Raw genomic sequence first — 27,677 nt, 5'->3', positions numbered from 1 at the left:
TTTTGGATCCACTAAGGTGTGACTTTGCTATTGTCTACAGTGTGTGGGTGCATAGCAACCCACTCATGTCGTATTCAGGTGTGTCTTTTTCTTAGCCACCAGTTGTCACCCCACCCCCATTAGCCAACCCAGTCAATTTCAACGGCTATATCACCTTGCTGTGTGTAAGACTGCTTGCAATGTGCTTGGATCCATACAAAATCTGGATCCATAGGGATCCAGTTTTAATTTTTTAAATTGTTACTAAGCTGTGACGTAGCATTTTCAAGCCCCCTTGTAAACCTGATTGCAGCCACAGATTGCAGTTGTCTGACTTCCTAATCCTCCAAAATAAGCAGTGTTATAGGCAGAACGAAAATGAAGGGGGGCTGGGGTGCGGATCGTCTGACCTACAATTTTGTGAGTTTTACCGCCATCTTGTGCCTCCATTCTCTGCTGTGCTAGCACAGGATGTGTAATTATAATGCATATAAAAAGGTGGCGATCGCACTCTGAAGGTTGGAGCATTCTCTCTGAAAGGGGGCAGTCAAAAAGTGAAAGAGGGTGTAGCGCCGCGCTATGTCGCTTTATCGAGAACCCCGAGAAATCCAGCAGGCCCTCATGTTTGGGTTGGTGTCCACTGTACAAACTTCATCATCCACCAAAACGCAAGCTCCGGTGTGGGATCATCCAACTTTTCTACAATTAACGCCAAAGTGGTTTCCACTATCTGGTTTAGTAATGCCTAGCATGGCCTTCGGACTAGCTGGTTTGTGGGCAAAAACATTGCGGATGACAATGTATCGATCCATGAACAACACTGACTGACATTGCTATCCAATATTCATGAGGTGCTTGTTACACTGGAAACTATGCACCAAACTGCACCAAACTGTCACAGTGGGTCAATGGGACACAATCTGGGATGAAGAGAGGAGCCACATATGGGCAAAATAATAGCAAATTTGGCCTCGTGCGGATATTTTGGTCGTTAAACGACATTGAATCCTAATGTTCGATAACTTTAGCTGTGTTCACAACTGGCGCGTGTACGCAAGAAACCACTCGTTCGTGCGTATTTTGCTGGCTTTTGGGGCGCCATGCGTACAGAAACACACCGAAATGGAAATTTCGACATGTTGGAATTTTCGGCGCGTATCAGGCGTGTACCAGCGTACATGCCAATCACTTTGACTGGTGGGGTCAAAACATTAGTACTCGAAGGTGTCGCACACGCTAAATACGACTCGGGTTGCTGTTTTTTTGTGAAAGCCTGAGGGCACGCATTAACCGCAAGTGTACCGCCTACACTCGCCAGTTGGGAACACAGCTTTACGATATAGGCTATGTCGTTCAACTTACTCCCGTTGCTGTAGGAGAGGCAGGGGCAGGGGCAGTGGCAGAAGCTAAACTTGAGCGGCTGTTTTGTGCAGCAATGGGACTAGTGACAGGTTCCTGCAGTTTATCACACCGGCACACCCCCCCCCCCCCACACACACGCACACGCGCGCGTGCGCACACACCCACACACCCACCCACACACACACAAACAAACGAAAAGTTCATTCGCATGATTATACAAGTAAATAACACAATAACATGCTGGATATATGTTCACTTAAAAGTTTGATACCCGACAGTGACTGGATATCGGAGTGGATTCTAGAGGATATCTGGTTATGTGAAAGTGGTATTGGTATAATTATAGGGTGGTGCATGTCAGGGAGGGCATTATGATTTTTTACTGTTAAACTGGCAATCAGGGTGAGAGGTGACATGCGGGATGCTTATTCTAAGACTCGGTCACATTCGACGGGGCGTGACATGATAAGCCTTTAGGAACGACACGCGCCTCGTGACGCTGATTGACGGGCTTCCAATGTGATTGTCAGAAACGGGAATGCAACCGTGCTATCGTACAAACTGGGAAGGGTAGGGCAATTTCCCAGCTGACATGGAATCATACGAGAAAAACCAACAAGATCAAGGCGAAAATCACCTGGTGTGAACTCCGTTGTCACACAGGATTCTGACAAATCTGCTACGATTTTCTTATGATACGATTTTTTGACCAAGCATCGCAGGGTCAATATTTGACCCAAAGGTGGGCTGACCTTTAGTGCTTTCACATGTTGGAGCGGGCCTCCAACAAGAAATTTCACCATGACAGCAGAGAGAGTCAGTGCAGATTGTAAACTAGCCCTTTCATGCTTTTGCCCCTGTAGCTTGTGTGTATAGAAATGATCACATCTCCGCTCTGACGTCTACCACTCTCTAGTGTGGCTGTGCACAACTTGTATGTGCGTACACAGTCAGGTCTACAAGTGAAATACCTCACTGTTGAGTGTGTGATCAGGTAGTTTGACTCATCCGACAAAGTCAGCAGATTTCATGTCAGAGGCGGTGTCGAAGCATTGGACGATAAACTGGCCTAGTGTGAAACCAGCATTACAGACAAAAAATGTTGTTCAACTTACTGTAGCTGTTGTAGCAGAGGACATGGGGGAAGCAGGACTTGACAGGCTTTCTGGCGCAGTGGTAGGCCTTACCTGCAGCTGATGGAAACACACACACACACACATACACATACACACACACACACACACACACACACACGCACACACACACACACACACGCACACACACACACACACACACAAACACACATACACACACACACTGTACTGTACTGTATTGACAGCTAACCTAACGGGTCACGCTGCCCTCCACCCAAGCAAGGGTATGATGAGGGACAGTGGCAACAAAAACTAAAAACAGCAAGCAGAGAGAGAGATGGCAGGAGAAAGACAGCAACATTAGTACATCTGGTGTGCAACGTATAGAAAAAGAGAGATGACAAGAAATACGCACAAAAAGGAAACAATAATTATTTGAACCTGTGTTATTGCAGTTCCGTAACAATCAACCAGGTGATGGAGTGTGGGCACCCGAATTCCCACCTGGACTCCACTGGAAGAACATCCCACGCAGGGATATCAGCTATAGGCCAAGCATTGAAAACAGCCATGAGGACACATCGCCTAGAAGTACACACAATTTCCCATGCGTCGTCAGCTAGCGTAACGCTACTCCCTGCATCACCATTCATCTCCAGCAACCGTCTCCATTCACAGCTAATGCCTCTGCCAACACTGTACTCCGAGCTTCGCAGTTTGAAACCATTCGGGGGTCAGCTGCACCACCGCGAATGGAGAGACGAGGACGACAACGGTCGTGACAGAAAATACACTGCCCTGGCGACCACGTTGCGGAACCCTGGCCCCAGCAAATTCAGAAACACGCCAGGGGCGCCTCTGGTGAACCCAGAGCCACCCCGTGGCCTAAGACTAGTAAGAGGAACGACTGAAAACTCAGATAAAACAGAACTACAAAAAGTGCAACCGTCCGCTTCAAGCACAGTTGCACACACACGCACACACACACACATGCACACACACACCAACACACATCAATCATCATGCGAGTGTGTGCACATGCAGACAGGCACTCAAACATTCGTACACGCGATCACCAAAAAACATCAACCCCAGCAGTTGGTCATACATCAATCTCCTTCAAGCCAAGTTACAGAAAAGCTCAGTACACTATGGGCAAGTCCGGCACAATAGGGCTTGAAAGTGATAGCGTCAAAACGGCCAGGGAGTAGTAAGTTCACGTTATATTTCTAGATTTGAATCCACTAAGTGTGACTTTGCTATTGCCTACAGTATGTGGGTGCATAGCAACTAGTGCTGTGCACGGGTAGTCGGGTACCGGAGCTACTCGTGAGGACCTTGGGTAGACGGGCATGGAATAGTACCTGAAACCCGAAGTCGCAGATGATATCATGTACAGCGTAAGTGTACTGAAGTACAAATTCATGAAATACTCCGCATGTCTACCCTGTGTGTAAGGGAAGGGGTGCATTGTGGCGTTACCATGGAAACATTTCCCGATCGGGTACCCGTGCTAGCCGTTGAAAACTACCCGATCCCGATACCGGAAGAAAATGCTACCCGACTCAGCCCTAATACCAACCCACTCATGTCTTATGCAGGTGTGACTTTTTCTTCGCCACCAGTTGTCACCCCATCTTCATCAGCCAACCCAGTAAATTTTACCGGCTATATCACCTTGCTGTGAGTAAGACTGCTTGAAATGGGCTTAGATCCATCCATATTGCTGTTTTTTTGTGAAAGCCTGAGCGCGCCTTTGGGCACGCATGAACTGCAAGCGTACCACTCCCACGCGCCAGTTGGGAACGCAGCTTTGCAATCTAGGTTATGTCGTTCAACTTACTCTCGTTGCTGTAGGAGAAGCAGGGGCAAGGGCAAGGGCAGTGGCAGAAGCTGAACTTGAGTGGCTGTCTTGTGCAGCAATGGGACTAGAGACAGGTACCTGCAGTTTGTCACACCGGCACAGACACACAGACACACACACACACACAGAAACACACACACATGCACAAGCACACACATACACACACACGTACACGCACAAACAAAAAGTTCATTCGCATGATTATACAAGTAAATAATACAAAACATGCTGGATATAATTATGTGAAGAAGAGGTTTGTGCGACTTCGGCGTTAGTAGGGGAAGAGTGTGTTGCTCCTTACATGGGAGCTCGCGGTGGTGCTTTCTTGCAGGGTTGCAGAGTGGACGGTTTGATGGGCTTCTCGTGTGCTCTGGATGGCAGTCGTGAGTCCGTCAAGTGAGAATTCAAGTGGGCAGGTAAACCACGACCTCCCATGTAGGGAGCAACACACTCTCCCCTTACTATCGCCGAAGTCACACCAACCTCTTCTTCACATTGTTGTCCCCAGCACGGGCTTGCGAATTAGATGGTTTGGAGGCAACAACGTTGTGAATGGCCAACGGTCCTCAGCGCTTGTTCAGCACCTCCATAAGCGACACTGACTCACGCTGCTATCTGGTGTTCACGAGGTGTTTGTCGCGATGAAAACGGAGTGTCTCCGTAAGTTTGTATCCCTGGTGATGTTTATGCCTGGGGAGCACTATATAAGTGGTGCTCTTCAGGCACAATCTTCCTCAGCCTACTCAAGCTCAACTGATGAGGGGTGAATTCCCCGAAACACTGTGTGTTGAGCAGGGAGTGGTGCTGTCCTGCAGGTTTGCCGAGTGGACGGCTTTGATGGACTTCTCGTGTGCTCTGTATGGCAGTCGTGAGTCAGTCAAGTGAGAGTTCAAGTCGGCAGGAAAACCGCGAGCTCCCATGTAGGGAGCAACACACTCTTCGGATATAATATGTTCACTTAAAAGTTTGATACCCGATAGTGACCACATTTCGGACTGGATTCTAGAGGATACCCGGTTATGTGAAGGGTTTAGAGGTACAATTATAGGGTGGTGCATGTCAGGGAGGGCATTATGAATTTTACTACCTGCAATCAGGTTGAGGGGTGACATGGCAGGTGATAAAGACTAGTTCACATTCGAAAGGGCGCGACGTAACACGCCGTTAGAAGCGACAGGACACTCATGACGCTGATTGCCGGCGACCAATATGATTGCCAGAAACGGGAATGCAACCGTCCTACTGCACAAACCGGGAAGGATAGGACAATTTCCCGGCTGTAATGGGATCATACGAGAAAATGCTTCAAAATCAGGGAGAAAATCGCCTGGTGTGAAATCCGTTGTCGCACAAGATTCTGATAAATCTTCTACGATTTTCTTATCATATGATTTTTCGGCCAAGTATCGAAGGGTCGATATTTCACCCAAAGGTTTGCTGATATTTACTGCTTTCACGTGTTGGAGCGGGCCTCCAACAAGGAATGTCGCCATGACAGCAGAGAGTGTCGGTGCAGACAGTGAACAAGCCCTTTCATACTTTTGACCCTGTAGCTTGTGTGTATAGAAGCGATCACATCTCCGCTCTGGCATCTACCACTCTCTACTGTGGCTGTGTTCAATTTGTATGTGTGTGCACAGACTGGTTTACAAGTGAAATAGCTCACTATTGTATATGAATAGGTAGTCCGACTCTTCCGACACAGTCCGCCTATTTCATGTTGTAGTCGGTGTTGAAGCATTGGCCGACAAACTGGCCTAGTGTATAACTGGCATTACAGAGAAAACTGTTGCTCTACTTACCACAGCTGTTGTAGCTGAGGCAGTGGCAGAAGCAGAACATGACAGGCTTTCGGGTGCAGTGGTAGGCCTAATCTGCAGCTGACACACACACAGACAGACACACACACACACACACACACACACACACACACACACACACACACACACACACAAACACACACACACACACACACATACACACACACGCACGCACGCACGCACGAACGCACGCACGCACGCACGCACGCACGCACACACACAAACACACATGATGTGAGTGCATGCACACATAATAACATCAACCCCTGTAGTCGGTCGCACATCAGTTACAGAAACGTTCAATACACTATGGTCCAGCCCACCATAATTATAAACTTGATTGCTGGCACAGATTGCAGTTGTCTGATTTCCTTATCTTCCACAACAAGTCCAGCATGTCCTCATGTTTGGGTTGGTTTCTGCTGTGCAAACTACTTCAGCCACTAGGAGCCTTCACCAATCTATGGTCTACTGTGACTGCATCAAGGACTGCCATCTAACAATAGGATTTATTGCAAAATCGAAAGTGTCCATCTGAGACTGAAGAATGGAAAGCACCAGTAACATGGGTCACATGCTGTAACCAGTTTTTATCACTGTCAACAGAGTGTCTCACTCTGGTTCAATATTTTCATTCAGGATGAACAGTAAATCTGATAAAGATATTCAGCGGGTTCTGTTTATTGCAATACCTAAACTGCTGGCACCTCACCGCCTTTTCAAATATTAACTAGCGTTTTATTTCTGGGATAATAGATTCATACCTGATGGGTGGATGCAGACATCGTTGTTAGCTGGCCAGAAACAGCAGAAATTTGGTCTGCCAACGTTGTCATCTGGCGGGAAGTCTTTTCGTTCGTATCACGCAGCTGGTCCGCGAGAGTTTGTACTCGGCGGTTTGTGGTGGTTTGTTCGTTGTGTATAGTGTGTTGAGTAGCAGTCAGTTGTTGTTGCGTCATGGTCTGGTTTTCAGCAATGGCCTCCAGATGTTCAGTAAGTCGTTGCGTTGCTGAACTCTGTTCGGCTTGAATCGTGGACACTTGCTCCCGTGTAGCAGTCAGTTGTTGTTGTGTAGCAGTCAGTTGTTGTTGTGTGGTGGTCTGGTTGTTGGTAATGGCCTCTGTAAGCTGTTCCTCTAGCGTATCACTGCGTGCCGACAATGCAGTGATGGATGTAGCTTGCTGGGTTAGCTGTTGGGAGATACAGTCCAGTCGACGTACAACAGCTGGTGGTACATTGGAAAGATGAGGCTGTAATGAACACACACAGTGTAGCAAGCACAACAACGCCACACAGAGCATGCCCACACAGGAACAGAACACAGCACCACTCAACAGAGCATGCCCACACAGAGCATACCCACACAGCAACACAACAACACCACTCAACAGAGCATGCCCACACAGAGCATACCCACACAGCAACACAACAACACCACTCAACAGAGCATGCCCACACAGAGCATGCCCACACAGCAACACAACAACACCACTCAACAGAGCATACCCACACAGGAACACAACACAACACCACACAATACAGCATACCCACACAACAACACCGCAGATTTCTTATCAACACAACAACACCACATATTGTACCAACACAGTTATGCACACTTACGCACACACACAAACACACACACGCACGCACGCACGCACGCATCCACCCACACACACACTCACACGCACGCACGCACACAAGGACACACAACTATCCTGTGGAGCCACTACCACAAGGGTCACGTGGGTACCGGAGGGGCAGCAGAGAGAGAGAGAAAGAGCACGCCACGCGATGGCACTCCAAATGCGAGACTAGTCGGAACCGGCGAGAGCAGATACTTCCTCCGTATACAAAAACTTCGTGACTTTTTTCAACGGTGTTTTTGAGCAGTTGTATTTCTCGCCGGCCGAACGCAGCGAGATTGGTGAGAAATGATTTATCGCGAAAAAATTTCAGTTGCAAATTGGGCATCTGGTGTGTCCTTTATTGTCGCTTCTTTTACTGATTTCTTCAGTCAGTTTTGAGTCTCACCAGTGTCCCTGCCCTCCCACCCTTCATTTCTGTGCATATTTTCATTGCTTTTTTATCACTTTTTGCCGTGATGTGCTTGCCATGCCTACATGATGCCTAATCGCCATTAGGGATATACACCCGGTTTTTTCCCTCACAACTAGAACTGTCTCCGACGGCGCGAGGGTTTTCCCTGCTGGCTCGGTCCAGGAAAATTAATCTGACGGTCCTAAGTGGTTCTGCTGCAACTGCGGCATACCATGTCCGCGCGGGATTTGCCTCGCGGAAGGCCGCACTGCGATAAAGGCAGGAAGCTGCTGGCCAGGCCCTGTAGTCCCGTCTAAATGAGGCTCGCCAAGACATTACCGAAAACATCGAGCAGCACAATGCCACGCCAGTTGTCGCATCGGGTCAGGTCCCTTTTCTTCGTGACCGGCACAAGGGTAGTGTCCACCCACTCCTGCGGTACTTGGCCGGCATGCCATACGTTGCAGTTCCTACTTTATTTTCATACGTAATTAAGTAAAACGAAACCTCCCTTTTTTCCGCTCTATTGCTTCCTACATGTACATGTAAATGACCGAAGAAGCTTTCCAATCTAGACTGCGCATTCTACTCCGAATATACCTTGAATTGACAAAACGTTGGTGCAAACAGAGGTGGAAGGCATCATACCCAGGTTCGCGTTATACTCCGGTAAATACGGTAATTGTATAAAGTTACTCAGACTGCAGGCGCAGAACCAGTTCTTGAACAACATGCCGCTGCTGTGGAATCATCTACAGCACATCACCAAGAGCAAATTCTCCTGGCACAATGCGACGAATGAGGCAGTCTATGATAAGTAAGGAAGAAGATTAATACTCTTGGGTTAGCATACATAGCCTTACGATACCTAATTCACACAAGACAGCACGGCCGAGCAAAGAGGCTGCTCAAGCTGTCGCCAGGCGGAGGAAGACCAGTCAGTGCTGGTATCAGCTCAAAGTCAATGGCTTGTTCAAGAGGCCCCAGCAGCAATTCTGAAATCCACATGCAGTGGCACACCAATGAACATTTATTTGCCAAGTCTGGGTCAGCACGGCATAGGGTGATTGTGGTTGGCTGTTGGCAATAACGGCAAGTCAACGCACCTTTTCCGACTACTTCTGCACCATATTTCCACAGACTGCTCAGAATTGAGGTGTGGCGATTCCAGCACAAAAATACCGTGCACCATAGGTTGTGAAGGGAATGCCTGTGCCGTCAAACACGCGCCACGCGTCCTCGAAGCGACTGTCCTTGACAACGGTCACCCAACACAGAAACTCTGCGCTCGGGAACTGAACAAGCACAAGCACTCGGGAACTGAACAGACCCAACAGCATCATCACTACCAGGTTTGGTCAGCAACACAACAGGTCCCACTTCATTGCCCTCGTTCTCAACTAATGGGTTAGCAGCTTTACTTCAAACGCCAAACCACTTCTACTAGTTCAACTTTCTCCTCCGGACAACCAACACAATCCGGAGTTTTGGCGTAAGCTGCAACTTCAGGAGTGGCGCTGCCGTCTGACTCTCTGCGCTACTTTCCTAGGTTTTCAGGGAACTTACAAGTAGTTGTTTGCTCCTGTTCTAGCTTCATGACTGATGGCTTACTCATGAAAAAAACAAAATTCAAGAACTACATAGCGCTTAAAAAATACTCAAGCGCTCGGCGACGGCCGTGCAGTTACCCTGCATGTGTATGTTCTTGCCTGAAAACTGCGCGTTTAACCAAACAAACAAATAATCGGCGACCCTAAAGGCGGGGGGGAGGAGGAGGCACATCCCCTAATCTGGACCCGCCTGGAATAATAGGGCTTTGAAAGTGCTACGTCACCGCCAGACTGGAGTCATGACAACGCTGACTTTTGGATGCACTTGTGTACAGTTCTTGTATGTATCCACACAATGTGTTAGGGTGTTTTCCCTTCACATCAGGATAACAAACCAGCCGGTAGAGACTGGACTGCACCACCTCTCGGGCTGGGATCAAATCCTGATTCGGAAAATATTACTTCCTCCGTATACAAAAACTTCGTGACTTTTTTTGAAGCCTGCGCACAGCTCTGGAATTGTTCCGTTTGACTCGGAATAACACTCGTGGCATTGTCTAACCTGTTTACAAGCTATATTCAAAGAAAAAAGCAACTCAGACGAATGAGATTGAGTTTATTCAGAGTCTTCGTCGCTCCTGTCATTGTCACCTGACGACGCTGATGCAGCATCGCCAACAGTCGCTGCTTCCGCTCCCACTCGTTCAGATTCTTTTCAGCTGCAGTGATGATCTGACATGGGACTTTGGCTACGTCCTCTTCACCTCCAGAGCTGTGTACAAATCGGTGTCGACTATTTCAGTCGTTCCAACCCGCGACCTCCATTATGTCGTGAAACGAGTCGCTCAAGCACACCCACACGCTTCGCATTTTCTCGGCAGGATAATCCTCCCAGCATTCTACAACGGCTTCGAGGAGGTCCCTGTGATTCCCCTAGACGACGACGGAGACGTCTGACTGGAGAGAGGCGAAGAAAGCCAGGTCGTCGACATTCTGATCCGGAGTCAGCGCTGGCTGCACGACGACTGAAATGTTTCATCTTGCCGTGCGAGCGGAACCGATTTATGTTCTCACGTTGCATATGGGGGCCACGCACCGCAAGTACGAGCCTGGCCAGTTTCAGGGCAGCGAATGCTGCGTGACTCCGTGTTCCAGCCGCGAGCTCCACTTCGTCACCGTGTCAGTTTCGAGCAAGTAAGTGTTAGTTTTTCTTCATTTGACTCGTGAGTTCCTGTCGGCAACGTCCTCAAACGCATGGCTTCGGTGGAGAATCTGTTCGGGATCAACCAAACCTACCTCAGCATGAATGTGGGTGGTCGATGACAGCCTTTGGCGTGGTTCGTTGAGCAGATTCTTGCTCAAAAACACCGTTGAAGAAAAGTCACGAAGTTTTTGTATACTGACGAAGTATAAAAAATTATTTCAAAGTAAATTTTTAAATTTCACAGTTCGCATGAGACTCGGCTGGAAGCCGACTTTTCGCATCCGTAGGAGCGCCACCACCCTCTAGGATCAAGGCGCAGATGCAGAGCCTAAACGGTGGGAGGTGAGTAGATGAGACCCACCACAAAGTGGTCAAAGACCGAAATCACATTAACTGCATCCATGTTACCCTCGTGCCAGGCCACGAGTTCCCAATTAACTCTGGGTCGCAGCACGGCCGGAAAAATTCCTTCCGCTTCCAAGTAGGACTTGAACCTGGTACCCTCTGTTTCTCAATCATGGTCTTAGACCATCCCACTATGCCTGCCTACATTATACCTACATATAAATGCAAGATTAGAGGTCCTACTACCACATCCTATAGTTGAGGTGCGGTGGCGAAGATGTTTGTCAGGTGCATCCGCCTTGGATGGCGCCGCGCAAACTCATCTGTGACCGCATCGTTGCTCACCGGGATACATGTATCACGGTGAATGTGCAGCAGGGCGAGGCCGGTCAAGCGCTAGCTAGCTGTAGGTAGTAGAGGCCGGACCACACGCCACGCGGCTGCATGGAGTACTGTAAAAGCCATAACGAAGTGCTAACTCTAACGAGTTAACGAGGAGAAATCTGTTGTTAAAATAGAAATCGTTATACAGAAATCGACACATAGACTGTCCTATTGAGCGTTGAGAATGAGTGAGAATCGTTACCTTTGGTATACGTAAACCAGTCAATTTTTGGAAATCGTTATATACGCGCCTCGTTAGAACGAGAGAGCTTGGAAGCTCAGGGCCCTACGCTATGCTTTTTTGCCTTGATGACCTAGACAAAAAAAGCATAGGATGTTAAATTTTTAAATTCTTTAAAAAATTCCTTTTTTTTTTAAGACATAACCTGGGATTCGAACCCGCACTATCGCGCGCCCTGCATGCATCCCCCGATAGACTTCGCATACATACTAATTCTTCCAAGTTGCTTCACATTGTGATCTTGCATTTGAAAGCTCTATTTGAATATGCATTGTGGCCAGCCGTCTTTGATGGCACGGTACGGTAGGGGATAGGTACAGGACAGGTACGATCGAGGGTAATACGGCACCGTCTCCCGTACCGTACCGTACCATCAAACACAGCTGGCCACATACAGCTGCCCGCAATATTCAAATAGGGCTTTCAAACGCAAGATCATACCGTGAAGCAACTTGGAAGAATGGGTATGAATGCGAAGTGTATGGGGGAATGCATGTATTGCGATAGTGCGGGTTCGAATCCCAGCATATGCCTGAAAAATAGGAGAATTGAAAATTTATAACATCCCTATGCTTTTTTTGCTGTCAGATACGGATAGCGCCAGGCGTGACACAAACAAACAAACACACAAATACCAAAATAAAGCTGTGTGGACCCTGGCTAGCGCCAGACGTTACTGAAGTAACGTCTTCTGCATAGCTACGGGAATAATGGCTTTTACAGTAACTAATACTAGCATACTGACTGCAACGGAAAAGTGCAAGCACGTATAGTACAATGCAGTACTCACAGATCTACGTAGCAAGCACCCAGTCTGGGCTGAGGGCAGTCGCGGTTGTTTGATCAGACAATGCATGCCAAACCAGACCCATGGTCGAAATTTTGGAGGGGGGTGCTTTGGCACCCAAAGCACCCCCCTGCCTACGCCCATGCCACCCCTTATAAACATAATACAAATCAAAAATGAGCATAATTATCACTTACCGGAGACAAACCACGTGCCACCTTCACAGTGTCCAGCACTAGCTCATGCAGCTCCTCAGCCTTGGGACGATCTTCCGCAACGACTGCCAGGCAGCGAAAGATTGCAGGCTTGAGTGGATGGCTGTCTGGTATTCTTCTCAAATCAACGCAGCGCCGCTCGACTTCGGTGATAGCCGTGACGTTCTCCTCACTCGTTCCGTCTGCTCGCTCCACTTGTCTGATGATGGTCCTTGGTGAGGTGTGCAGGTCTGTCGACGGTTCAACTCCTGTCACGACGCTCGTGGCCAGCACGCCAAACGAAAATATGTCGAGCGATTCGTCGTACACCGGAGGGTTTTGCAGAGCCTCCGGCGCCATGTACAGCACGTTCCCTGGGCATGCCGTTAGATCTGGAAGAAAGCCAACCAAATCCGCAGGACTTGTTGGTCGCAGTCGCGCACAACCAAAGTCACAGAGCTTTGCGATCTGGCCCTTGATCAACACATTGCGCAAAGTCAGGTCACGATGAATGACAGGGGGATCTCTGCTATGGAGATAGCGAACACCCGCCACAGCATCCGCCAGGAAGGATAGCAGGGCGACATGGTCAAACCGATCTGCTCCGACACTGCATTGACAAAGGGTATGATCGAATAGCTCAACCACTAACAATGGAAGATGACGATCGGCAGTGACTGCAACACCGAGAACTTGACACAAGTTTGGGTGGTGCAGCTGAGACAGTCTTGCTATCTCAGCGCCAAATCGCCGCAGGTTCTTATCTCTCCCCTCCACATCTGCTTGATCATGTCTTGGGTGAAACACCTTTGCGGCTACCGGTATGCCTTGCCATACTACTCGATACACATCAGCGTCCGAACCACGGCCAATCTGATCCTCGACTGTGAAAATACCGTGGTACGCGATTTCACCTCTGGCTAAGCCTAGATCTCGCAGTAACGCCGCTTCAGGCGTTGATACCGCCATCTCTACGGCTTTACAGCGCGCCAGGGAGGGTGGAGTGCGTCCGAAAGCTAAGCTCGTGATCGATCTGCAAGAGCGTGGCCGTGGTCTTCCAGACTCTAGAAGGTAAATGAAAACTCCCAGCTCAGTGACTATCTGCGCTTTGGTCCGCACAGGGGATCCTAATAAGTATACTTGTTCGTTTCGGAGTTGTGTTTGGAACTACGTGTAGGGACAACGGTAGATAAGGCTTTACTGGTAACAGCGCTGCATTCAAAGACTGCAGATCTACGCGTAGCCTGGTCTGGCCACTGTCGCCAGGCACCAGCAGCAGCCGTGCATGGGCATCAGCATGACCTGTCAGGATGTTGTCGGACCATGTCATGTGGGCTCAACCTTACTCTAGTAGATCTACTAGTCTCTAGTCTGGCCTAGACCGTAGACGAACAACGCAGTAGCCAGCGTTCTTCGTGACTGTCCCCTGACCTGTGCTGGCCCTTTCCCGGCGCCTGGCCCTGCTCGAGTAACAGGAGACAGTAGACAGTAGACATCGGTATCCAGTATCCAGTATCCATCATGATGAGGTCACCTGGTGCGCGTCTGAAACATGTCGAGGCCGGGAAGCAGTCCCGTAGGCGGCAGTCTACTGGTTCAGTTCTGCATCTGGCGATCTACATGACTTGTACGATGTAAATGTCACACAAGCACGTTCAAAGATTTGTGGTAGCCGCTCAGGTGGTACAGCCATTGCAGTAAGTAGCATTGGAATGATGCAGTCACAAACCTACAGCACTCTACTACTAGGACATGGGAATCCAGTCGATTGACCGGGGCCCGCGCCCTCAGCGCGTACAGAACTTTTGAAAGTCGTTGCATGCAGCGCACATGTTGATGCGACCAGCAGCAGCGCGTAATAATGCATGCCATGGCTGCATGGCCAGCGCCCTGGGGCCGCTAGACGTGTGACCGGATTTCCATGTCTACGACAGTACTAGGACTGTCTGTACTTGTAGTTACAGACTGTAACCAAGCTACCTAATCATCAAAATTAATACGGACCGAGACTAGCGAGAGGTCGCCGATTCGAGCCCAGCGGTCGCACATCTGACTGCAAATCCCCGTGACGCAGCTCACCAGATCAGGTACATGTATTTGGCAATCCTCTTCAGAGACAGAGTCAAGCTAGCTGTATACCCGGTGCCGAAAGGCGGGCTCACCAGTCCACCCCTGTATGGCAACTTCCCCATGTCTAACCCCCCAAATCAAGACGAAGTGAATACTGCAGAGCGCATGCCGTGGTCATAATATACTGGCTGAAGTAAAAAACAAACAAATGCGGACTGTGTTGGATGGGCTACGAGATTTCTTCAGTATATTGTTTTGTATAGGAATAGGTTTTCTCCCACACTGGAGCTCGCGTTATTCCGCTGACTTGACACTTGACACTTGACTGACTCACGACTGCCATCCAGAGAACACGAGAAGTCCATCGAACCTTTGACTCGGCAAACTGCAAGAAAGCACCACTCCCTGCTCAATACACAGTGTGTCGGGGAATTCACCCCTCATCAGTTGAGCTTCTTGTTCTCTGGATAGCAGTCGTGAGTCAGTCAAGTGTCAAGTCAAGTCGGCGGAATAGCGCGAGCGCAAGTGTGGGAGCAAACCCATTCCTAAACAAAATCATCACGGAAGTCGCAACCTCTATTTCGTACTGTATTGTAGCAGGAAAACTGCAACCTGCACGCCAGCATGCATTACACAAGTCATGGTAGAAGTACAAAAATACTAGTACTGGTATGCTGACTGAACAGTCATGATTGTGTTGTACAGGGGAATGCACGCTGCAAACGTGATCACCTGACTCCAGATCGCGTGATTTTCCTTTGGCAAGCCGGTTTCCCCTGGCCCGCAGCTGTTTGACTGAGTCCTATCACTCCTTTGCAATGTCGATGGTGCTTTTCACAGGTATGGCGTTGTCAAGGAGAACGCTGACTGTTCCTAAGAAACTACTTGACAGTTGCCTTGGAAAGAAAACAATTCAAAGCCAGGTACAAGAAGCAAAATTTCGCTGTTGAAAAGTCGCCGTAAATTGATTGACCACTGTTACGTCCTTTGGCCGACCACACAACCTTCTCTCAGCAGAAACAGGTTACTTCTGAGTAGGGTCCAGCGGATTCTGCCGGCAAAGAAATTGGCAGAATTCGGTACTTTTTCTGGTAAGTTTCATGCATGTTTGGTATGTGGATAAAGAAATGGAGCGGAATTCGAGGAATTGCCTGCCATAAGGTTTGTATCGTTCTGCCAATTTCACTGCTTTTCGAGCAGAATCCGCCGGTCCCTACTTCTGAGTCCCGAAAATACTACGAAATACAAGTAAGACTTTCCGAAAGTTGTTTCGGTCATTCAGACCTCATCAGAGACTCCTGAATGACTGAAATTAGTGAAAAGGAAGTAAGTACCAACACGTACGTGCACTGTACGTGTTAGACATTGCTGTTGTACTGGTCACGTGACCAGCTACTTGTGCACATTGACGGTCTGGGTCTAGTTTCCATCACAGACCACTTTTGCTCTTGGGTTTGAATATCCTTTGTTTTACTGTGTTTACACTGTTCGGGAGAATGCAGTCGAAGACACCACTGCAGCTGTACTTATGCTGTACTTATGGTTGATAATTATGGTGGTAAAGACACACCTGGCAATATGGCGGTAAACACACGCCTGCATGATGATAGACATTGCCGATGTACATTCACATTTACATCTTAATAATATATTTACAAAAAAAGCAGAAGAGAACAGAGACAGCCGGCTAGGTCATTGTTGTAGGGCTGCGTTTCATGCACATAGCAAAGCTAAGGCAATCCTCAGACACCTGATAACCTGTACATCATCTGGGTCCAAATTTACACCCAGGCAGGTAGCTAAAACAGAGCGCGCAAAGTGAGTAAAGCGCCAAAACGCAGGTGGCATAGCGCAGTATCGGCTCGAAATTACGTCTACTCAATGCTATTGTTTTATCCATATTCCTTTATGCTTGCCAGTCTTGGACCTTAACTGCTGTAATTGTGAAAAAGATCGAGGCTTTCGAAATGAGAAGCTATCGACGCCTTCTCAGGATTCCGTTCACTGATCACCGGGCGAATGTGTCTATTAGAGAGGAAATATAAAGTATTCACAAACAAGTCCCACTTATTGTTTCTGTTCGTAAAAGGAAATTGCAATTTTTTGGTCATATTGTTCGTTCCGGCTGTTTGTCATTGACTGTTCTTCAGGGTTGTGTTGCTGGAGGTCGTGGCCGAGGCAGGCCCAGGATGTCATGATTTGATAATATTATTTCATGGACTGCACCTGCTCGCTGCTGCACGCGATCGATTTTTATGGCGCTCGCTTGTTCATACTTGCTCTGTGACGCCCCGACGGCCTTAGGGCTATAGGCTTGTGATGATGATGATGATGATGATGATGATGATAGCGCGCAAAGGTGGCAAAAACGCGACATTAGTGTGACATTTCAAGTGATACGTTAGTTAGGGAGACATGGTGCGGATGGTGTCGGTTATTGCATGGGAGGTGAAAAAAGGAGGGAGAGAAGGAGGGGTGAGAGTCAAGTTACAGTGACGGCGGGCAGGCAGGCCCTGGCCTGGGCCTGGTGGCGGCAGGCAGGTGCTGGCGGCGGTATGCAGGTGACTAAGTGACGCCAGTGCCGAAGCGCGAGAGGTGCACCGGCCTACAGGGAAGCACTATCAGCCGGATTCCCGGCCGCACCAACATTCAACAACTGGGGCCAGGCAAAGAAGAGCCGAGAAAGAAAGGGAAACATAATCTGGTACAACCCGCCATTCAGCAAATCCGTGTCTACCAGTAACGGCCAGAGGGTTCTGACGCTAGTCCGAAAGCACTTCCCGGCATCGTCACCTCTTAGTAAAATTTTCAACAAAAATAAGGTCAAGGCCAGCTACTTGTGTATGCCCACCCACTATGGCCTGCCTAATCAAGGGGCACAAACAGAAAGTGCTGGCCCAGGCCGACTTGCGAAAAACAGTAGAGGAATGCAAGTGCCGAGCTAAACCCTCTTGCCCTCTTGACGGCCGGTGTTTGCAGGAAAGGAGGGTCTACCAAGCGAACGTCACGGCTCGGAGCTCAGGTGACGAGAAACAGTACAGTGAAACCTGGTTAGGAAGAACACTGATAAGACAAATGTTTGATTTAGAAGAACTAGTATTCGTAACTCCATTGGATAGATCACTGTGTATTCACTGGGTATAACATACAGATAAGAAGAACTCCCGGTATTGCGAACAACTGTCATCGGTCCCTTGGTGTTCGTCCTAAAGAGGTTTGACTGTACTTCGGGCTTTGCGAGACACCATTCAAGACGCGCTATGGCAGCCACCTCACGACTATGAGATACGAAAAGTGAGCCAAAAGCACGTAGCTGTCGAAGCGCCTGTGGCCACTGCAGGACCAGGGTGAAGAGTACGATATCAGGTGGTCCATCGTCGACAGAGCAAAGACCTACAGCAACATCTCAAAAAGATGCAGCCTGTGCTCAGCGGAAAAGGTCAAAATAATCCGCGCTGACGCAGCCACGCTCCTCAACAAAAAATCAGAATTAGCATCAAAATGTCGACACCAGAATAAGTTCTACCTCTCGCGCTACGGCACAGTACTGGCATCACTTAGTCACCTGCATGCCGCCGCCAGCACCTGCATGACGCCGCCAGGCCCAGGCCAGGGCCTGCCTGCCTGACACTAGTGACAGATATGATACGACCTCTGATATTCATTGTTATCACTCCCTTAGTATTGACTCACATAGATTTTTGCCATACCTAAGCAGTCAAATATTCCTGCATATTTCACTCCTTAGGGCTATATTGACTGCTTATATTTGACTGCTTAGGGGTTGCGCAGTTGAACGGTGCCTAGTGCAGTATTGTCACTGCATGAGTAGGTGGTGCAACGGTTGTGCAATCATAAAACCGGGATTCATGAGGTTATCGTTTTGGAATTTGAAATACGGACTGTTTGTCGTGATAAATCTAATATTGACTTCGTACTTGGTCAGTATAGGAAATAAAAACCTCGTAAAAGACCTCGGCTTTTATTTCCTATATTGACCTCGTACTCAGTAAATATTACATACGTAAAAATGAGGGATCTGGTGAAGCCCACCAAGTATGGCCAGTTACTGCTACTCAACAAGTTGGATAGGTTATTTTTAGATTCGGACCCTATCATGCACGTTCCTGTGGCGTGTTGTGAGCTTCTTTCTGGTGCCAATAGGTCTAGTCCGGCAGACAACTTTCCTATAGAGCACAGGCAGCATAATGTTGTCAAGTGAATTATCACGTGTCAATAAATCGGGCATGGAAGGAATACGGTCGCCCAATGCATGGTATTGCACGTCCTGCGATGCCGATTATTGTTGTCGCTAATCCGCGTGGTTGTGCTGGACATGAGCACACCTGCCATCCTGTACAAACCTGAGACAGGGACAATGATAATACATTCTACCTACATGTATGTATGAACATGTATCAAATGTATCCAATGTAGCCGTAAGGCATGCGACAAATGCACCTTTGGGTGCATATCACCACCCTTCGAAACGCAGCTTCGGCAGCAGATCGAGCAATGCAAGTTTTTGGTCTTTGGGAGAGATGTCGAACTCCCACCACGATATTGGGACGGTCCCGGCCAAATCAGGATGGTTGGCATGCATCAGCGATTCCCAATCCTTGAATTACCCAACAAGGCACTGATTCCTCGGACAACGTTTGTGCTCGTGCTCCCCAGCCGTCATCTGCACCATTGGCAGATGTCACCCCCGTAAAGCATTGGTAGAAATTGGTGATCCCGTGATCTCGTGATGGCTCAGCAAACACACGCAGAGTCGACAGTCACTGCTACTCCAAAAGGTCGTGTCCTCTCTTTCTGCGAGCTTTTTCCTCGCTCGATCTCGCGCCGATAGCTTCGGCCCAACACGGCAAGAGTCAACGCTCATACACCTACACATCAACATGCACATAATACAAGTAATACAAGTAATACATGTACACAACGCTCGTGCAGCAATGACACCACCAAGTCCTTTCCTGACGTCACTCAGAGTCTCATCAGACAGCATGACATGACCTTGACTGGTATTCACGGAGGGTCTTGTGAAAAGAGGGCAGAGCTAGAGGTGACTGAGGTACTTATTTCAGTAGCGCGTCATAATAACTTGAGTATTATTATGCTGCCTGATGAATAAATGTGAGAACTGGCAGAAAATGACTTGGTTGTGTCATTGCTGTCTGAGTATTGCATTACCGGCTCTGTTCATTGGACACAGCGCACTGTACGCAGCTTGAGAATCTCAGGCAACTGTCTCTCACAGCCCCTTTTTCGGGCAAAATAAACACAAGAAGCCGCCTGTGTGGATTCACGGGAAGTGTGAGTTACGAAGTCTGAAGAAAATATTGAACAGTCTCTGCAGGGATGACGACTACACCATAGCTCAGTGGTTAGAGCATCGCTAGCTACAAGCGAGGGTCCCTGGTTCGAGTCCTGGTGGTGACAGTTATTTTTTCTTCAGACTTTTCCCGTTTGTCTCTTTCCCTCAAACTAGTGAAGAAATATATTCCCCAAGTGTTCCAATAAACTTCAACTTCAACTCAAAGTACTAGAAGGAAAAAAGTACAAAAACACAAAAAATCAAAATCAAAACCACAACAGCATAATAATGTGTATACCAACTTAGGTAAACAACTGTCTAAAATCCGCAGGCTCCGTATAGTGCTCTATGACCAGTGGACAGAGCCAGTAAGACAAACAGTAATAGCGCAACCAGGTCCTTCTTGCCATTACTCGGAGTTCTGTGTATGAAAATGCTCATCAGATGGGGGAGATGCCCAATCATGTAATCAGACACACACCTCCCTCCCCTCCCCCCCCCCCCCCCCCCACACACACACCATTTGACGCCCATCGCGGAAGGTGGTGATAGCGATGCTACAGCAGAAGCCATAGCAACTTGAGCGGGGATTGCACCCGGTTCCATAACTTGCAAAGCTGGACAATTGACCGCCACTATTCAGCCAGGTCTACACTACACAGCTATGAAGTGGCTTTTCCTGGCCAGGTAATCCCTACTTGTTTGGTCTTTTTTTCATTTTTCCCCGCACACGCATCACACCACATACTCCGGCATGCACTGGCTGTTGGTAACCACCCAGGAGAATGAATGAAAAGTCAGGAGGAGTCTGAGAAAGAGAAGAAAGACGTGTTGGATCATAATCGTCGAGGATCGAACCCGCAGCCGCTCGATTGAAAATCACTGCACACACACACATACAAACACACACACACACACACACTTCTTTTTTGGGGCACTGAAGTGTCGCTGAAGCCGAGATCTCAGGTCGGCCGAGATGCTCCAGTTTCACCACCATAGTTGCGTCTGCAACCACCTCTATCATGCAGTATTCTGTTCTCGAGGTTCGTGGTTGCTCGTAAAACACACACACGCACACACACGCGCGCACACACAAAACAATACAATACAATATGCCCATCCGGAGATGTTAGCAGGTCCCGAAGTCACGTAAAGTCACGATCAGAACGGGCGTGGCGAGTCAAGTCCTGGCGACTGCGATAGCGCTTTCCACAAGTGCAAAAGAAGTCTAAGGTGACGCGCTCGGTCGGAGGAATGGTGCTGCATGCTGATCTCCACTCTCTGCAATCCTGGGCGAGGTCGCACCAGTCCACTATCTGGCGGTCCTTCGTGTCGGACACAACATTGTCTCGCCACCGCTTCTGGGGCCCATGACGTGACCGGGTCTTGTCCAGTTCGCCGAAGAGGATACACTTTGGCATACTGGAGTTATCCATTCGAGCAACATGGCCTAACCAGCGGAGTCGAGGCGTTTTCAGTGTTTCCTCAATCGGCTGTACCTTGGCTTGTTCAAGGAGAGTGGTGTTGGATATGTGCTCCTGCTATTCTGTTGCTCTGGGAATATTCAGCAGGAAGCCTACGCAGCGGTGATGAAAGGCTGCAAGCCGACGAAAATCTACGGCCTTAATTAAAGGGGAAGTTAAGGCAAAAATTAAAATTTCACCAGTTGTAGTCTTCGGGGTGCTGAGTGGAATGGTCTTGGTCCGAGAAAGCTGAGACGCTCCCTTCCTACTAGAATCCCAATCGAACTCGCGCACTTCCACCGAAACTGGGTGACTGCGCCCTACTAGATGGGGATTTGTATGCAAAATGTCACTAAAAGCGCCGTTTCGTTCTTATAAAAGCACGTATGACCGCGATTGGCCCATATGTTGTAGTCTTTTGGACGCTGAGTCGACTGTTTTTGGTCCGAAAAGGCTGCGATGCAGCGTTCCTCCTTTATTCCCAATCGAACATGGTTGAACAAGTGGTCACGTGCTCCTGGGTGCCCAAATCACCTGGTCACCAGACTCACCACGCCAGCATGCGACAACTTTCACACCAAGGTTCAACTCGAGTTCAACTCGAGTGACAGGACTGCACCCAAAAAAGGTCAAACAGGCTAGTAAGTTGTACCCTGCAGGCACGGTGACCAGCTGACTGGTGTACGCAGGAGCACGTGACCGCTTGTTCAACCATGTTCGATTGGGAATAAAGGAGGAACGCTGCATCGCAGCCTTTTCGGACCAAAAGCAGTCGACTCAGCGTCCAAAAGACTACATCTAGTACAGCTGCCAAATGGGAAAATCAACTTTTTCAGGGGCGTCGTTGCAGTTTAGGACCGAGCACTATATTTTAGGCTAGGATGGTAGACAAGGGTATATAAAGCACGATCGTCCTTGTTGGACATCCTGCAGACGTGCGGGAAGGTAGAAATTCCATTCCTTTTCTTCGTCGTCGGGAGTGGTAATTATTCAACGGTCGGTTGTATATTTACAATTCGTTTTGTTATTTTAAGACTCGATGTGCTAATTTTACAACACGACGTGTACATATACGTGTTATATTTGTACCGCAACTATCTCGACCACACGTTTTTCATTTGAAAATTGAAAAGCAATTATTAGTTTCAATTGTAGTTGACTTCTGTACCACTCGTTTCTCAAATGGATTGGAGACTGAAATGTTCACTTGAACGTATAGTGGCTGACGAAATGAAGCCCTAGTACCAGTACGAATCGATAGGGAACGAATTTAGTAGTAGCTACTTCGAGGTTGTTTTGAGAACTCAGGAAGTAGCGTTTACTAGCAGTAGTTTTCTACTACACTACTTTCAATGTTACTGGACAGCCCGAGGCAATCTGGATCACACTTCAGAAGCAAGCAAGCTGTTCATCGTTGCTGAACATAGGTACTCCGTATTGCACAGTATGAAGTAGTTTGAACATTGTATGAATGTTCTCATATCACAGCTCTAATTGCATTCACAATTAATTATGAATCATGGTAAATTTGTAACGAATCAGGTAGATGCTATACTGAATTCGAGGGAAATAAGACTAAAAAAGAGTGGCTGGTAATGAGACTGAAAGAGCTCATCACGAACTGTAACTGGTTATGGAATCTTGATTATCTAGATAACAATAATGTGATGAGTGCACGATCATAAAGGCTAGAACTTAGAAATAAATAAATAATTTTGGAGTATGTGTGCTCACTACACTCTCCTTTTTATAGTAGTCTACAGTACAAAACAGAGCAAGATGCATAGTATATATATCAGCTGTATGTGATATCATGTATCGCTGCTCATTTCCGTGGTAAATAGCATGCATACAACTTCATGTTGGCATGCCCCTGCATTTGCATACACGATGCCCACGCGGAAAAGCCTATAATAATAAAAAATAATAATAATCTATCTAAAGAAAGAAATGCTTTGTAAGCCAATATGGTTACTGTCGGGTAAGGTATACAAGTAGGGTAAAAAAACTGTGGTGTACTGGAGTTGTTGCGCAGCAGCTCGAAACGTACGTCATTGATATTTGACAAGCTTTCACATCCATACAATCTGGCCAAGAACACCTCACACAGCCCTTGCAGTCGTTTGTCCACATTGAAACTCTTGCCCAACTCAGCCATCGCCTCTGCCTGCGCACAGTCTTTCTTGATCAATTCCAGAGCGGCCTTCTTCCCTTTCCCTGAGAAAGCGCTAACGCTATCGCATCCGATGAAAGCATGCAGGCCTATAAGTGCTTCAGAAGCAGCTGGACCAAGCTTTGCAGAGAGGGCACTGATGTCAACTAGCTCAGGCTTCTTCGCGGAACCAGTCTTGAAGACGAGCTGGCCATTGATAGACGTGCACAAACCAATGGGTATGACTCCAACGTCTGTGTCGGGTGAACATATGAGTGCTGACTGGAAACCATGAGATGTTGCATGGGCTGAGTGAAGCAGTAGCCTTGTGTCTGCTTCCTCATGAGTGCAGAATAGCTCTGGTATCTCGGTTGCACGAAGACATGTTGCTGTTAACGATGGTGCAGCAAGCTGAATGCAAGTGGTGCCAACTGTAATGATGACTTGCTTCTCGGTTCCCAACAAGGACACAAAGTGCTCTGATGTTTTCCAATCTTTGGCAAGGAACTGAACCAAATTCGTCTTGTTTGTACCGTTGGACAAGTACCGCTTCCATTCCTTTGGTGTGGCCTGGTCACGACGCTCTGCTCGAATCACTAGTGGATCTTGTTACCCAGTTCTCTTCTGGCGTTCGAGCTGTTTGATAGAGATGTCCCAGTACTGGTCAGTTACAAAGTCTACACGTGACGCATTGCTTCTGACCATGTTTGCCAACAGCTGCCGGAAGATCTGGTCACTGAGTGCACCGAATGTCGGAGGTGGGGAAGGCATAGCTTGAAGAAGTGCCATTGCGTCAATCACAACACAGCAGCCAGCTGGCGGGTGATCTCGTAGTGCACTGTCTTTCCCCAGTGCATGTAGCAACTTGGACTTCTGCGTTGAAACCATCCCGCCATCAACAGTGGCTATTGCCCACGGAACAGGCCCGAGCTCATATTGCACTAACGTTCGCACGTCGAATGTGCGATTCTTTGCCATTATTATTATTATTATTATTATTATTATTATGAAATGACCCAAAGGCAATGTGCCTATCGAGGGGTTCATTTGATTGAAAGAACAGTAGATGTAGATGTATGTACAAAGAGAAGTAGGGATTATGAGGAGCTGTGTGAACAGCTGGCGGTCAGCTTTCACGGCTTCGAACTTGGAAGTGGACTTTGCCTTCTTCTTGCTGTCTGTGAATAAAGGCAGCTTCCTCGCTGGAATCCGGTCAAAGAAACTGGCTTTGGTAGACTGTAGGCGCTCTTTGAGAAACAGCTGGAAGGCTACTTCTCCTTCTGCCTGGGCCTGCAACAACTCTGTTTGAGCAGCTGGCGTGCACACCGTTCTTGTTGAGAGGCTCACCAGCTCCTTGCCATCGAATGGACTGCCCCAATCCAGTAGCTGGTTGACGATCTTTACCACAGCTTTCTCGTCTCGGGAGATGCTGGCCACTGCTTCGTCTGGGTGGCGCGACACATCTCCAAACGCACCACCCTCGTCCATTCTGGCCAAGTCATGGCACGCTCTTACAGTTGCCGAACGCTCATGGATGGTTAATATTCAGCGATGGACAGCACCAGGATTCCGGCTGAACCCGACAATACCACCCATAGTCTTACTATCACGGTTCAGAGTCTGCTCAATAGCTTGATCCACTGGGACTTGTGCAAAGTGCCGTTCCGACCTTGCGACACAGAAGTCTCCGGACTGAAGTGCTTCATGGGCAGAAGGATTCCTTGTAGAGAGTGTGGACATGTCGGCCCAGTAATAGGTGCCATAGCGCGCATAATTTGTGTGGTTGTAAGCATAGAACCATGGCAGCATGCGGCGAATGCAGGCCAGGTGAAGGCTCCAGTCTTGTGTCCTCGTCGCACGGAGGAACAGGAGAAGAAGCTGGACCATATCCAAGTATGAGAGCCAAAGGGCCGCCATGGGCGAGGCTTTGCGCAAATCAGTAGAGTGCTTCTCAAGACGACTGGACAAGCGGCTAAAGTCGTTGCTGTTCACTATGCTGGAAACTGTTGCAGTCGCCTTCGTCTCTTGCACTTTCCGGAGCACAGCTGAAAGTCTGTCCCATTCGACAGCATCATCACTGGAGAGCGACTTATTCAGGTGCTGTAAATTCAGCCGTGTCAATGCTTCATACAGCAACTTGTGCACACGTATGGCACGATTGTAGTGCTTTCCACTGACTACACCCTTGACAGACTGTAGACCAACGATGCCTGTCATAGTTAGCAGATCAGTGAGGCCAGCTTCTGCAAAGCGCTTGCCAATGACAGACAGAAAAGAGCAGGTGGTGTGGAATGCACCTAGTCGAAGCACCACATCTGGAAAAGCATCTTTCTGCTTCCACAGCACTTCCAAGCCCTTGGCATATTATACAGCTTGATCAGCAGTGATTATGCAGTGCTTCTGGTTAAGCTGGCGCGATATTGCTGAAGACCGCTTCAACACCTCCAGCACTACGCCAATATCTGTTGGAGGTGCTGGAATGACGGGCAAGTAGCCAACAGCTGTGGACTTTGGTGACGTACTAATCATAGAGTTGAATCCTGACCAGCTGGGCACTGTTTGTTGAGCCTCGTCTGATTGCTCTGATGATGCATCTGGCACTGCAGGACAATTGCGCAGCAATACCCATAACATGTCAGTTTGTGCACCTATGTGGCTCGATGAGGATGGTGCTGGGTCCAGTGCTGGAAGCTGGGGTGGCTCTCTTCTCGGTCCAGACACATACTCATACTCTGCTGGTGGTGGTGCAGGTAGTGACCTTGCTGCCCTCTTGCTGCGTGTAGTAGGGGCTGTAGATGCAGATGTTGCCGGCGGATTGGTGGATGCTGGTGTAGAAGATTCGTGCTGCCTTTGAAGGACAATGCCGTGGGTGCAGTGTGTTGTGCCTTCTCCGGTAACCGTTTCCTCGCAAAGGTCATTGTTGTCCCAACAAAAGAAAACATTCTTTGTCGGGTCAATAACGCTGGGCACAAACACGTCGGTGTCCAATGCCTCTTTTGCCAGCGAGGTGTCGATCTCAGAGAGCTTCTGGTCAGGTGGCGGACTGTCATAGGAAGAGCATCACTCTTAGGTGTTATGATGCGGCCTCTTGTCGCGGCATACACAATATCTTGCCCAAGAGACAAGACCTTGGCTCTCTTAGGCGCATCCAGCTTAGCTCTTTTCACCACACTGTCACAATCCTCGATGTCTCCCACACAAAGCACCCATGCCAGGAAGTTGTAAAGACTATCTGGCACGCACCGACTGGCATTCTCCTCAGTGAGGTCAGATTCGTGTGGAATGTCAGGCAGGATGGGGGAGATAGCTTTGATGTCACTTCTGACTTGTAAGGCAGCATGGAAAATGTCATGAGCCATTGACATGGGTGGCTCATCCACAGCAAATACATCACTATCACTGCTGTCGGTCTCCTGTGATTGGGCACTGCCACGAGTTACAGCTTCCGCCAGGACAGTTGCCAAACTTGGTGGCGTGAGAGTTGCCGGGGCAAGTGACTCAGGCTCTGTCACTGACTGTCTGACGAACATGACCCTATCATTGAAATGATCCACAATTCTCTTCTTCAAGAGGAATGTGCGATAGCTACTTGTGACACCCAGGTCTCTCAGCTTCTCCTGGTACTTGCTGGTCAAACAATCCATTCGTATAGCCTTCACGGCACTCCCCGTGGAGAAGAGGTCATTTTCAATATGTCCAGCAAGCCAGTTGAAAGCCTGCTGGAACGTTTCCCGGAGGGAAATAGTCGGGCCCTTTGCGGCACTTGTGTTCGCAACGGTTTTCCCATGCGTGTAGTTGCGGTAGCACGAGT

At 48.5% G+C, this 27,677-nt stretch overlaps 1 protein-coding gene across 10 annotated transcripts in view; it reads right to left on the bottom strand.

The window, feature by feature from the left end:
- Window positions 1-27,677, bottom strand: part of LOC135812254 (mucin-5AC-like) — a 127,846-nt gene that overhangs the window by 7,306 nt on the left and 92,863 nt on the right. For 2 of the 10 annotated variants that reach the window (XM_065325607.1, XM_065325608.1), the window contains exons 1-5: window positions 12,868-14,031; window positions 6,884-7,369; window positions 6,102-6,179; window positions 4,279-4,377; window positions 2,457-2,534 (exon numbers count right to left, since the gene is read on the bottom strand). In XM_065325607.1, the coding sequence (XP_065181679.1) occupies window positions 2,457-2,534; window positions 4,279-4,377; window positions 6,102-6,179; window positions 6,884-7,369; window positions 12,868-13,833 (1,707 nt within the window). In that variant the 5' untranslated portion in view covers window positions 13,834-14,031. Of the gene's footprint in view, window positions 1-1,341; window positions 1,435-2,456; window positions 2,535-4,278; window positions 4,378-6,101; window positions 6,180-6,883; window positions 7,370-12,867; window positions 14,033-27,677 lie in introns of those variants that run through there. The other 8 variants (XM_065325604.1, XM_065325605.1, XM_065325619.1 and 5 more) reach the window with 8 other exon arrangements.

This window comes from Sycon ciliatum, chromosome 3 (genome assembly GCF_964019385.1).
Source record: "Sycon ciliatum chromosome 3, ocSycCili1.1, whole genome shotgun sequence".
Lineage (NCBI taxonomy): Eukaryota > Metazoa > Porifera > Calcarea > Leucosolenida > Sycettidae > Sycon > Sycon ciliatum.
The sequence above is the reverse complement of the archived record's forward strand: the minus strand, read 5'-3'. Positions and strand labels throughout refer to the sequence as shown.